The 14,619-nt window shown below is 34.6% G+C and overlaps 1 protein-coding gene across 2 annotated transcripts in view; it reads left to right on the top strand.

Moving 5' to 3' along the window:
- The first annotated feature begins 4,412 nt into the window (after nt 1–4,412).
- LOC131078355 (uncharacterized) overlaps nt 4,413–14,619 on the top strand; it is a 125,184-nt gene continuing 114,977 nt past the window's right edge. The window contains exons 1-3 of one of the 2 annotated variants that reach the window (XM_058016027.2): nt 4,413–4,867; nt 11,860–12,004; nt 12,306–12,433. In XM_058016027.2, the coding sequence (XP_057872010.1) occupies nt 4,766–4,867; nt 11,860–12,004; nt 12,306–12,433 (375 nt within the window). In that variant the 5' untranslated portion in view covers nt 4,413–4,765. The remainder of the gene's footprint in view (nt 4,868–11,859; nt 12,005–12,305; nt 12,434–14,619) is intronic. The other variant, XM_058016028.2, reaches the window with a different exon arrangement.

Below are 14,619 nucleotides of genomic sequence, written 5' to 3'. Positions count from 1 at the left end.
AAAATAATCAACTAATAACTCAATTTCACATCAAGTAATTTTTTTTAATTTAAATTTCTAACTTAACACACAAATATCTACTCTATGTTCATTTTAAAACACCAAAGAAAGATTCCTATAATAAGCATATATTGATAGTAAGATCACATGAAAAACACATAAACTCATAAACATGCAAAACATCCAATGATACACATATATTTTTACAATATTTTCCTTTTGGAATAATATCAACAACTCTTGATTAGAAATATAAATATGCAAATTACATGTCCTTTACATCGTTTTGGAAGATACATTACAAATTACATCATAAAGGTAGATCATCTCATAACTGAGATACGAACACACTGAAACATATTGAATAGGTCCACTTAGCCGCTCACATGCAAGTCCTCCAAGGTATTCCCAATGGGTGGAAAAAGCATCACCACCTAACCATGTGGAACTTGTAGGCCCGCCCTCGTGCTAGGAGATAGACACAAAGCCCCAAACAGAAACAAACAGGTTAGGGAAGATAATCAGAACATGCATAGCTCACATGGGCAGCGAAGTTGGCTTGGGTTGTGGATTTTCTCCCCATTAGGTTTGACTCCGAGGCTCAGGTTCGCCCAATGCACGTGGCTTGTGGGGTAGTTGTGTACATCCCAAGAGGACTAGTCTCGCCTCAACTCGTCCCTTCCTGACCCCAACTTGGCAGCAAGTAAGACCAAGGTAAGGCAAGTTGGGCGCTGGGCTCGGTCACGAGGATACCTCTAGAGTAACAAAATAAAAAATCAAAACATACATACTTCCAAAAAGACAAAAGATACCATAACATAAGAAATGAAAGTATAGATAACATACAAAGCCATTAAAAGGCATCTAAAGAAACTCCTAGAGGGTTCCACATAAGTATGATACCATAGGTAACTAGGACACACAAAGAGAAGAGTGTCATCACATAGTCTCAACAACTCATGCGGAATCGTGCATTCCTTTTGTGAAGACAAGGTAATGCATGATCTAGCTAGCTCAACATCTCAATAGATTACCAGGCTTACCATCTCAACATCTCAACAGACGACCAAACCTTCTTATTCTCACCCTTTGCCTATACGAGCACACGAGGCATGAGGGGGGGGACATAATTATCTTGTTAGTGTGTAACCCGACCTAAAGTTTATTAATGTTATCACTTATTACTAAACTCACATATGGGTTACCCGAGCACATAAGGCATGAGTGGGGCACATAATTATCTTGTTAGTGTGTAACCCAACCCAAAGTTTATTAATGTTATCACTTATTACTAAACTCACCTATGGGTTACCCTGACAACCACTTTTGAGCCCCAACCCCCATAGTGAGCCACTCCCCCTAAGTGTACCTAACTAACCTATCACCTAAGGTTCAAGTAAAATTCAATCCACAAATAAAAGAACCAACATAGATACAAAATCAAGCCTAGTTTACAAAACTAAATTATGACTTTCATGCAAACCCTATCTCGCAAATAACAAATATAACACAATCACAAATGATAGATATAATTCAATCAAACCCTAATTCCCCTACTAATCATTTAAAATCAAATTACATAAATCGAGAGTAAAACAAATACCTACTTGAAAACCTGTGAAAGAAAAAGAGAGAGAAGAGAATGTTGATAATGAATTATGAAACACAAAATCTTCTCAAATCAGCAACCAAGTCTTCAAAACATTCAAGCTCAAGAAATATCAACCACGCTTTGAAGTAAATCTAAAAACTGCAAATTCATGTCCTCACATTTTCTCCCTAAAGATGCAATAAAAATTCTTCTCTCAAAGAAAATAATAATAATCACCTCTCAATCAATTCCCATAAAAATCTAATAAATAAAACACAATTACCTAAATAAAGCTCACAAAAAGCAAGAACCCTAAACCTAATTTTTTTAAAATAAATAATAAATAAACATCAAATAATATTAAATAAATAATTAGATAGATATTAAATAATATTAAATAGATTCTGAAATAATAATAATTCCCATAAAAAATACCGATAAAAAAATAATAATTCCCATAAAAATGATTAAATAATATTAACAGATAATAAATCACCAATTACAAATCTTCTAAAAAAAGTTGACTCCTCAATAATCAGAAAAAGAATAAATAAGTAAATAAATAATTAAAATATAATTTTCCACAAAATAAGAGAATTAGTTTCCCTCCTAGATCTAACAATTAGTTCCACCTCAAAGCAAAATAAATAAATAATAAAATATCCACTTACCCAATAATAATAAATAATAATCAATAAACAATAAATAATAAATGATAAACAATAAACAATAAACAACAAACAACAAATAATAAACAATAAATAATAGATGATTAAAAATAAGCAATAAATAATAAATAATAAATAATAAATAATAAATAATAAATAATAAATAATAAATAATAAATAAATAATAAATAATAAACAATAAATAATAAACAATAAACAATAACAATAAACAATAAATAATAAATAATAAATAATAAATAATAAATAATAAATAATAAATAATAAATAATAAATACACAAATTCTTGTCCTCAAATTTTCTCCCTAAAGACACAATAAAAATTCTTCACTCAAATAAAATAATAATAATCACCTCTTAATTAATTTCCATAAAAACCTAATAAAAAAAACACAATTACCTAAATAAAGCTCACAAAAAGCAAGAACCCTAAACCTAAAAATATTAAATAAATAATAAATAAACATCAAATAATATTAAATAAACAATTACATAGATATTAAATAATATTAAATATATTCCAAAATAATAATAATTCCTATAAAAATGATTAAATAATATTAACAAATAATACATCACCCATTATAAATCTTCTAAAAAAATTGACTCTTTAATAATCGGAAAAAGAATAAATAAGTAAATAAATAATTAAAATATAATTATCCACAAAAAAAAGACAACTAGTTTCCCTCCTAGATCGAACAATTAGTTCCACCTCAAAGCAAAATAAATAAATAATAAAATATCCACTTACATAATAATAATAATCAATGTCTTTAGACATGCAGTGTCATGGTGAAAACACTTCGTTGGTGAAGCGGCCACCAAGGTTCAAACCCCTGCTGGGCCATTGTGCTCGTAGGCCTTGTGTCTTCGCTGGGCTGTTGTGCTCACGGGTTTGAACAAGTGAAGTGTGGGGATGAGGTCCCCCGGTTGTGGCCTCACCGGTTCATAGCTCCGGGTCAAAAGCGTTTCACGTGGAGCCGGAGGGCGTGTCATGCCAGTGTCGCTGGTCAAGTTGAAAAGTTTACCAGGCAGGATAAAATGAAAATTAGATAATTGTCTCTAGATTAGGAAAATGGCTAGGGTTGGGTGAAATTTGGGCCTTGCACTGTCTCCTTTTACCACTCAAACTTGTGATACCGGGTGGAGTCGATGTCTAGTACCTGCAATCCTGCATCAAACATGCACATATACATATAAATCTCTAATCCCAACTAGAGATAGTAAATTGTTATGTTGTATGAAGCTCACGAATGAGTAATACGAAATCATTCCTATCACCCTAAACCCCAAGCAAACAATGCATAAAATCTCACATCATCAATAATCAAATGATATCATCAAAACATAGATTAACACCACATAATGCATCATAATGAATCATCGAAATAGAATCCATGTCATAAGTATCTCAATTCAAACATCAATATCCAACTCAATAAAATACTCATATAGTTTATGGACAATTGCTCTAATGGAACCCTAAGTTCTTCCATTCTATGCCAAAGCTTATCACTAGGAACGACATCAAAAAACTTTTATGAAGTCAATGAAGCATCAAAAAGCTTTTCCACCTTCGTTGTCCCAAACTTTTTCAATGTAATGCCTTAGAGTGATGCAATGATCAACAATAGAGTGTTTAGGTTTAAAGCTAGCCTACCCACTTGCCCCTTTTCCCTCTTTTTCTGTCCAACTGTTGCTCCTACATTCTAGCATGCTCCCAATTTTTTTTTCAAGAGAGATTATTGATATCTTTGTTTTTTGAAGATGTATGACAACACTAATTATCCACTCAACTGAAAAAAGATTTTGTATAACTATGTTAAAGATATTTTTAATATATGAAACTTTGAGTTCAACTCTCCCCATTTAAAAAAATTCTGCCTACAAACCATTAATAACTTGAACTTTACCAGTTACCAAATTCTTTGTACCTATACAACTGAAAAAAAAAACTCAACCGGAGTATCAATTATGAGATGATTACGTTTCTCATTTGTCACTTCATATAGAAGCATTTTAAGTCCTTTTCAATGAACCCATCTTTAATTTATCTTTCAATCATGGCATTCCATGACCACATTTCTTTGAGGCATTTTGTCAAACACTCCACGTGTAGATTTTGTCGTAGAAGATAAAAACAATGGCCAAATGAGCGACATTATAAAGTGCTCGATAAACAATACGCCATTTCAGAATTAAACATTTTAATAGAACTTATTAATTGCTCTAGAGACCGCCCCACAGCCAGGGACTAATAATTTATGAATATACAAGAATAAAATAGAATAAAACAGAACTGTTGAACTCTAATGCCAACTCAGACGATGATTGGACAATTTAGCTGCAATTCATACGATGGTATCTAGGGGAAATTTGAAGAAAGCCTGCAATTCAAATGATGCCAACTAACGAATATATAAATCATTGCTAGTAGAGAAAACTCACTCTACATTCCAGGTGGGAAGGAGAACAAAAAAATATCATGGGAGACACTGGTGTGATACGAGTAATCTTCTGTGGCGTTGCCTTTCCTACTGCTTTCGAGTATACCGAACAATACCTGCTTCCGTATAAATTTATCCAGGTATGTTTGCAACACTGTATCTTTTAAAATGTTGGTGCTGATTTATTGAGGCTTGAATTCGTGACCATTTTATCTTTGATTTTAGTCTGCACACGGCATTAGGGCATCTAGACCGAATGTAGTTTGAACCCCCGAGGCAGCCAATTAGCAAATAGAGTAGTACCTCGGCTTCCCCTGCAACTGGACTTTTAGATGGCTTCGTGGGTCATATACCACACTTATCATGTTTATATTAATGCTAATCTGAGCATGTATGTTTCTAGGGTTTCTAAACTTTGAAAAATTCAGGCTCGCTTAAATTTTTATCTGAATAGCATCATATAAATTGCAGCTAAATTGTCCTATCATCGTATGAGTTGGCATTAGAGTTCAGTACTTCTCTGATGCCAACGTCAACTACACATCTTGTACTTGTTTTAAGTGAAGGTTGAACTGCTTCAGCCTCCGGTGCATAGAAGTTTCTTGAGTTGTATTATATGCATTATAAATATGGAAATATTTTATGTAGTCTATATCCTTTTTCCATCTCAAAGGCTCTTGTAGCAATTCTTTTTAAAGAGAAACTTGGTCCTCATTTAAGAGGACATATACCCACCTTCCTAAATACTTTACAAAGTCTCAGCTGGCAACTGACTTCAATTTGTTTACCTGTTTTGTGGAAGAATAAATGTAGACTTTAGAGACATAAAACTAACCTGATGATCACCATGCATGTTGCTGTGTAACGTGTTCATTTCTATTGTTGATATCAACCCCAACCAAAGCTGTTAGTGTCTAGATACCATTTAAATACCAAATTAATCATGATAATTCTCAGATCAAAGGAAAGATTGATGTAGATGCCTGAATCCACCCACTTGAACCATACTTCTGTGCCATGAAACAATATGATGATCAATCTATCAACTGGCAATGGTAATGTTTGCTTCATGACTATATGTTTTGGATTACATGAACATTTTTTTTAATTGTGGGTGCTAAATTGGAAGTTCAGATCATAAAACGATTTTCAATCATTAAATCAGCCTCAAATTATATATCTAAGTACATTTAGGTATCCTCACTACATGCACTCTAGGAGATGCTCATAGGTCTATCACCGAGCGAATGGGGAGATCCGGTTTTTTTGCCAAAGCTAGTGTGAGAGCAAGAAAATTTAGTAATGAAAAGCAGAGGAAAGACCTAAAGCGGGGCCAAATTTGACATAGGGAAGACGTTTCATCACAAAAATCAACAATGTCGACAAAACCATTCTTAGAATTCAACACCACAAAATGTAATGTTCCCACTTTGGCTGGGTCGGCCAGCCTTAATTTCTAAATAAATAAATAAATTATCAGATAGATAATAAATAAAATTATAAATAAATGTTAATTATTAAATAATTTTTAACAAAACTCTTAGGCAAAACATGTATTATGCTAAGTCGGTTTTCCTCCTTGGGGCTGACCTTGGCAAAACATCTATTAATACAGTTTCGAAGGAGATGGAGCTATCGATTTTTTTTTTTACATCAGTTTGCATTAAATGAATGCATTTGACCTCTTGGATGCCAACCTAAGAGTTCGGATCAGGCAGGATGCCAAATCTTGCATGATCAATCTTTATCGAAGTATTACTATTACCTAGCATCAATTACTTAGACGCAAACTTGAGTATTGTGTGACTAGGTGTGATTGGACCTGCTCAAGGGAATTGACCAGCTGTGGATTCAAGGGATGAAGTATTAGGCAGAGCGATACTGCAATCCCTTTGCCTTTGTATTCGACAGTAACAAAGCTTAGTCTTAATATTCAAGTAAGGAGTTTGTGGAGTCTGTTCGACCTCAGCCCGAAGAACCTACACATGTGCTTGACATGGCAGATCAGGACAAGAGTCTACACATGGGCTTGACATGGCAGATCAGGACAAGAGTCAGATCGAATTGGAGCGCAGGTCATCTACTTGGTTTTGCTAATGCGCCATTCCTAAGGCGCATGATCTCTAATCGCATATCCCTAAAGGGGAGCCGATAGCTGTGGAAGGAATTCATAGGTGGCACCCAATCTGATTAAGTTGAAGAGTCTATAAGTGTTCAATGATTGAAATCACAATTAAGCTGATATGGTGATCGCCTAAGTATTGGGCTGTGTCTGTGAACAATTGTCTATATATTGTAATAAAGTATGTCTTAAGGTTCGCATAAATGAGAATACTTTGTTGCATTGGAATGGTCAAGTGTGAGGACATTATTGCAGAAAGGTGTTTGAACGCGTGAGTTTTAATATGATAATCTATTTGTGAAGTTCTCAACCTTTGAAGAATTACAAACTTTTCTGTATTTGTTATTTTTCTGTTTATATTCAACTGAGAAATTTAAGAAGGATATTTCAGTGGTATCAGAGACACCTTCTGGCCAGCCTGTTAGAAGTTTTGCAGCTCAATGAAAAGATGAAGATGTGGATTTAACGCCATTACGACAACCAGAAGAACCTGCTAAATAAGTGGCAAGTTGTCATGCTAGATATATAATCTTAGGCCTATCTATTCGACAAGATTTGACCTTTACTGAATATTTTGAGCTTCAACTGTATGGGCAAATGAGAAGAAGATATGGGCGGCAGCCCTGCAAGGAGAATTTTGGATTGGAATGATGGGATCTAAAAAGGTACACACTTGAAGCCATCAAAATATTTGAAGAATATTTAGGGCTGACTTATCAAATTAAATCTGTATTTTCATTTGAGGATTATTTGGGATATTTGGATTGGATAAATACAAGTGAAAGGAGATTTTATGACAACGTAAGACAAATAAGAAATGAAGATGTATATTCAACAACAGCAAGGGTGGAACCTGAAATGGAGAAGAATGCAGAAGCACAAGGGGAGGTCAAGAAAGATGTGATGATAATGGAGCAGAAAGAAAGATCAGAGTTTCAAGCTGTCAAACAGGAGGACTCCTCAATAACAAAAGATAGCAATGTCCAGGAATAATCAATCCAAACTTTAGGTATGAACATAATTACAATGATTCATACTCATAGTGTATGAGAATGATGGGACCATACAGTAGTATGCAACATATTAGATGTGATGTTGTGATGATTGGTCTGTTTGAGTTTGAGTTCCATGAAGAAGAATTGCAAGGTTATCTAGAAACTCCTATGATTATGCACTCTTTACATGGACTTGGAGGTGGGCCAAGAAACACTCACACTCCTTTGTTCCAGGATTGATAAGAATGCTGATGGAGTTTGGGAGAGATATGTCTATCTCAATATAGTGCAACAGAGAGGCATAGTAGTGATTTTGAGGTTGATATGGGATCCCAACATTCAATTTTGGTATGCAAGTGAGGACAATCAATTGTTGATGATATAGCGTCGGTAGAAATCCTACAGGCCGACTCAACCAAGATCAAATGTGTGAATGGCCTATTGGCCTTACACATTTGATGAATCTATCAACTTATATTAATCCTTTAATATCTTTATTAAGTCACATATGCATTATCAGGTTTAATGATTAAACATACATTATCGAGTTTTACTTATCGGATTTGTTTCAAAGGGGCTGACTTTTGGTTAAAGTCCGCCACCCCTCATTTGAAGGCATGCGATGCTTCATGAAGGTCGTGCCTCCTTGATGACAGCCGACTCTTGGATATCTCTTTTCGACGGATATATATGGACCTGGTCTTCCCTCGTTGGAATAGATATCAGATAGCAAGTTTGATCATAATCAGGCAGATCGAATTCATGTACAAGCAGATCAATTGATGGTGAGAAATATATGTAGTGTGCTCGGGGGTGACGATAAGAGCTTGTCGTCTATGGTTGGGAAGGCAACAGATCTGATGTTTGCTTGTGGTTAACTAGCACTACCATAAAATCAACATGGTATCAGAGCAGATTCGAACTTCTGGGAATCTGAATGGTTTGGTTTTGCTGAATTAATGGAGTTAGAATTGATGAGGTGCTACGATAAAATGGAGCAACAACAGTTCAAGCTCTGCGGATTCCTCCATGCAACTCTTACTGTCAATGAGACATGTCGTGATTTGATGTATTCCGAATGTTTCTTCAACGGGGAGAGTGCCGATCTTTGCCTTCTCACAGAGGCTGGCTTGAATGTCGATCGACGAGGTTTCCAGTGTCGTGCGGATGTGTCTTCCCGCTGTTGATAGTGGCTAGAGATGTCTGCAATGTCTCCGCTCGCAAGTTGATCGGTTTCAATGTTTGATAATGCTCGACATGGGATTGACGGCTTCCGTGTATGTCTCAACTTCAATGTATTGCAATATCGCCACGCGGTGCTGGACTTATCCAATGTCTAGCTCACTGATGATTGCTAAACGAGCTCCACGCAGATGTCAATGTCTCCAGACTAGATCGAGTAGAATGGACGTTCAGATGCTTGCTTGATGGATTTCAGTATTTGTGCCGAGGTAGTATGGTGCAATGTTGGTAGTCGCAATTGGTCGAGCCAAGCTAACAATGTTGATGTCGTTGGCAAAATTCTGATGACAGATCGATGTCTGCAGCCAAGTCTTGGCAATGTCTAGCCGGAATATCTCTCCGCCGAGCTGGGAGTTGAAGTTTGATTGTCCGCAGAGTTGGATGCTTGCTCGAGGTAGAGGTCAAATACAGAGGTCCAATATATTCTGGGTGAGGGGAGTCGTAGTTACCGAGATGGCTCGGATGTTTGGTGTTGGCAGGAGCAATGTCGGATGTACTGATGTTTGCAATGCCCACTGCGTTGTGATCAGGCTACATTTCCTTGCTCAGTTTGTATTCTATGATTGGGTCCATATGAGCAGGGTATGCTTCCGTGATTGAGGGAGTAGCTAGAGGATTTGCTTCAGTTGACTTCCGAGGATCTTGGTCATATTGATTTAGAGGGAGTAGACCATGTCAAGATGGTTTCTCTAGTGATCAGGAAATTGTAGCAGTCAGAGGACTATGATTCAATTCCATGAGTGTAGGCTGGAAGGCCTTTATGCTGTCACCTAGGTAGTGATATTCCTGGATAGATGGATACTTGGTGAGCTTGGGATTCACGAAGAGTGATGCAGACTCCAACCTTGTATTTCATGATGGATCTAAACATGTGGAAGATCAAATATAACTGTATTGGAGATATGGTACAAAGGAATGCTGTTTAGTTGAGATACATTTGTACTGAGGAACAGACGACTGACATTCTCACCAAGCCTCTTGCCAAAGTGAAGTTTGTGCATTTCCGAGACAAGCTTGGAGCTGTGGAGAATGAAGCCCTTGCTGAGAGGGAGTCTTAGCATCAGTAATTACTTGATATGTATTATAATACATTCTTCTCTGTGAGAGAAGTTTGAGGTGCAAGCCCTTGTTATGCATTCTTCTCTGTGAGAGAAGTTTGAGGTATCAGCCCTTGTTGTGCATTCTTCTCTGTGAGAGAAGCTTGAGGTTCCAACCCTTGTTCCACCCTCTGCGAGTAGGTATGGTGGATGTCATGTGAGAAACTCCATGACTTGGCATTTGTGCTTATTCACTCTCTAGGAGTAGCCATGGTGAATATCATTGTGAGGTGACGATCTCACAATGATGAACACTTATGCATTTCACCATCATTGTGAGGTGACGATCTCACAATAATGGTTGACATCACGGTGAGGTGATATCTATTCTTACATCATCCATGGGAGAAGCCATGATGGTTGATATCACAGTGAGGTGATATGTTTCCTTTCCACATATGGGAGTAGCCATTGTGGTTAAACATCACAATGAGGTGATAAGCTTCTTTCATTCACATGAGTGTAGTCATTATGTTAGTCATCAAGATGAGGTGATGTGACTTGTAGAGATTAAGAAGGATTCCTCCCTAGCTAAGAGGGAGTGTTGATGATATAGCGTTGGTAGAAATCCTACAGGCCGACTCAGCAAGATCAAATGTGTGAATGGCCTATTGGCCTTACACATTTGATGAATCTATCATCTTATATTGATCCTTTAATATCTTTTTTAAGTCACATATGCATTATCAGGTTTAATGATTAAACATACATTATCGAGTTTGACTTATCGGATTTGTTTCAAAGGGGCTGACTTTTGGTTAAAGTCCGCCACCCCTCATTTGAAGGCATGCGATGCTTCATGAAGGTCGTGCCTCCTTGATGAGAGCCGACTCTTGGATATCTCTTTTCGACGGATATATATGGACGTGGTCTTCCCTCTTTGGAATAGATATCAGACAGCAAGTTCGATCATAATCAGGTAGATCAAATTCATGTACAAGCGGATCAATTGATGGTGAGAAATATATGTAGTGTGCTTGGGGGTGATGATAAGAGCTTATCGTCTATGGTTGGGAACAGATCTGATGTTTGCTTGTGGTTAACGAGCACTACCATAAAATCAACATCAATCTCCAGGACAGGAGGACTTTAATGTTGCTGATTTGGCTGGGTCAGCCAACTCTAATTTCTTTATGGTTGGGTTGGACAGGATTATCTCATTTGAGTTTATGGATCACATCTTCTCGTACTAAGTTTGCAATTTGATTGTATTGTGAGGTGAAATTTGTAAAAAATTATAGCTATAGGTTAAACAACTTCGCTTTTTATTTATTTTTATTACAATTTCGGACTTGATTTCTTTTAGTACTACCTTTGGTATCAATGATTAATCATGACAGTGTTTTTGTTGGGTTAAGAATGTTAGGCTTCAGTTTTTGGATTTCGTTTGAATATAAATTAGTATGAGGATCTAATTTTATATTGAGCTGTAAGTTAAGCTGTACATTATATTTTAGAGTTATATTAGATATAAATAAATATATGCATAGCAATACATTTTCTTGGAAGGCATGGTAATGACCTTTTTCCTTTCACTTTACTAATTATCTTGAATTTCTAAATCATTATGGTGGTTTTCCTATAGTTTTCTTCTTCTTCTTCTTCTTCTTATGAAAAACAAATTACTATTCCTATATTCACATAATGCCTAGTCTTCCATGGTATTTGAATTCCAGGTGGATGCTGTACCCTTCGATGAAGTCCCTGATAAAATTGGAAATTATGATATATGTGTAGTGCGAGGCATGCGTCTTGAATCAAAAGTTATTGCTTGTGCAAAACAAATGAAGCTGATTATGCAATTTGGTGTAGGATTGGAAGGTATGTTCCTTTGAAATTGAAAATGCCTTTCTGCATAAAATTGCCCATAGCTTTTAAATTATATAATAATAAAAATGGAATATATATTTTTTGATTTTGTATACAGCATTATGAAATCCACTTTACTGTTGCATGTTCTATGTTTCTTTCTTTTTATATTTGTATTCAATCAAACTTGCTGCCCATTTGGATTTAATCACATTTTTTGTGCAGTATTAAATTTATCTTTTAGTATGCATAACACAAAGCCCCTTAAAAAAAAAGTGAAGTCATCTAAAATATGGACATATTATGGAAGCAGGTGTTGATATCGAGGCTGCCACAAAATTTGGAATAAAAGTTGCAAGAATCCCAGGCAGTGGTTCCGGAAACTCACTATCATGTGCAGAACTTGCTATATATTTGATTCTTGGTCTTCTTCGGAATCAGGTGAGTAGACATGACAACAATTTATCTTCCTTTTTGTTAGCAATTATGAATTAAAATGCATTTTGGTGAAATTTTTTTTAGGTGGTAGTATTTGACCAAAATAATTATGTTCCCTATGTGAAGATCTTATGATGATTTCATGGTCCACTTGGAGTTCATTTCCAGCCATAGTTTTTCAAACTATAATGCCTGATTTATGATCCATATGGCCTGTGAACTCCATTTTGATCACATCAGTATCTACTTCCTCACTGATTCTGGGTTAACCCCATTTTGATTTTTGCAGAATTTGATGCCAACACACTCAACTTTTAACTTTTGAGATGACAATTTTTATTCATGATGACAAATGCTGTCATGTCCCCTCCCTGATCATTATATTTATATAAAAACTAAAAATAATAATCATTATTTATTAATTAATATAATATTTATCAACTAATGATTATTTGAAATTATTATTTTTTTAATTAATATTCATTTATCAATAATGATATCCTTGAAATATTTAAATTAATACTATTTTACATAGATTACAAATAAATATTACAATCGGCTATCATGTAATATTCATCGATGGTTCAAAAAGACAAGACCATTGAGTATTGCTAATTCTGTCATGTCCACTCCCTGATCATTATATATATAAAACCTAAAAATAATAATCTTTATTTATTAATTAATATAATATTTATCAACGAATGATTATTTGAAATTATTATTTTTTTAATTAATATTCATTTATCAATAATAATATCCTTGAAATATTTAAATTAATACTATACTACATTGATTACAAACAAATATTACAATCGGCTATCATGTAATATTCATCGATGGTTCAAAGTATTGCTAATTACTGATGAACATTAGCGGATATCAACCACTTAGTTTCTACTCCGATATTGGAATGTTAATGTACAACTACTATACAGTAATCACCATTGCTAAACGTGATGATTAGCTAATGGAAGATAGCCACAGAAGAAAGTAACGCAAGAGTAGTAACACGGGAGTTAGGAATTGATTCATTGTGATATTGAAAACAGTTCCACTCTATAAACAACAACGATTATATTAAGAAACATGCTTATCAAGAGAGCATCGATTCAATATAAGAAATGGTCTAAAACAATTAAGACACCTAAATGGCAGTCGTTAATAGCTATGAGAATAGCAATTAGTATGGGCAACAATTACTTGCAAAAGGAGCGATTAAGGCATTAACCATTGTTTATGAAAAGAGACGATTAAGGAAGAGGTATATTGCTTCACATCCAAAGGATGTAGTCTTTCGGGTTTATAAGATATATGGAGGATCAATCCAATTCTCAAGAAAATCATAAATTACTTTCTGATTCTTTTACAACCTTATTGGATCAAAGGAAGAAAAAAGAGAAAAGAAGATTAATTCAGAACTGTCATTAAGTTTACAGACAGCAACTTCCTTGTTATTGGTGGTATGCGTGGGATGTGTTTAATAAGTATGTTTAATTTATGAAGCCCGATAATATCTTAATGCAGAAATTGAATAATAATATTAACATAGACTGAAATATGTACTATGGTAATACATAATTTCATCAGTGGCAGACCAGATCTTACACGTGTCAGTTCTGTTTACAATTACCAGCCTTTAAATATATTAATAACTAATAATGTTTTTACCATTACCAGCCTTTAAATATATTAATAACTAATAATTTATTTGTTTATGTATATTCATATATACTCAAATCAGAACAAAGAATAATATAAGTATTATAAGTATAGATATTGATATAATAATAGATATTAATACAATAATTATAATTAATATATTATCTTTTAGAAACTACTCTGCAGTATAACATACAGTATAATACTTTGTGTATATATATATATATATATATATATATAGTAATTTGAATGAACAAATAAATATGAGATTATAGATCAGATTGTATTATCAATTCAATATCAGGAAGAAGATTATGATAACACTGATTTGATGCATGTTAAGATAGATTTGTCTCCTACTCAAGTTAGTTTAAAGTCAAAAGTATATTGAAATAGATTAGCTATGGTTAAAACAGGCCTAGACCTAGTAGGGGACATTACAAATGCCTATGGCACATTTGAGATTGGCCATAATATGTGAGAAACAACTTTTAAATTTTAAACCACAATCATTTGAACATTTCGTA

The sequence above is a fragment of the Cryptomeria japonica genome, chromosome 3 (genome assembly GCF_030272615.1).
Source record: "Cryptomeria japonica chromosome 3, Sugi_1.0, whole genome shotgun sequence".
Lineage (NCBI taxonomy): Eukaryota > Viridiplantae > Streptophyta > Pinopsida > Cupressales > Cupressaceae > Cryptomeria > Cryptomeria japonica.
Note: the sequence above shows the minus strand (reverse complement) of the source record. Positions and strands in the feature narration are given on the sequence as shown.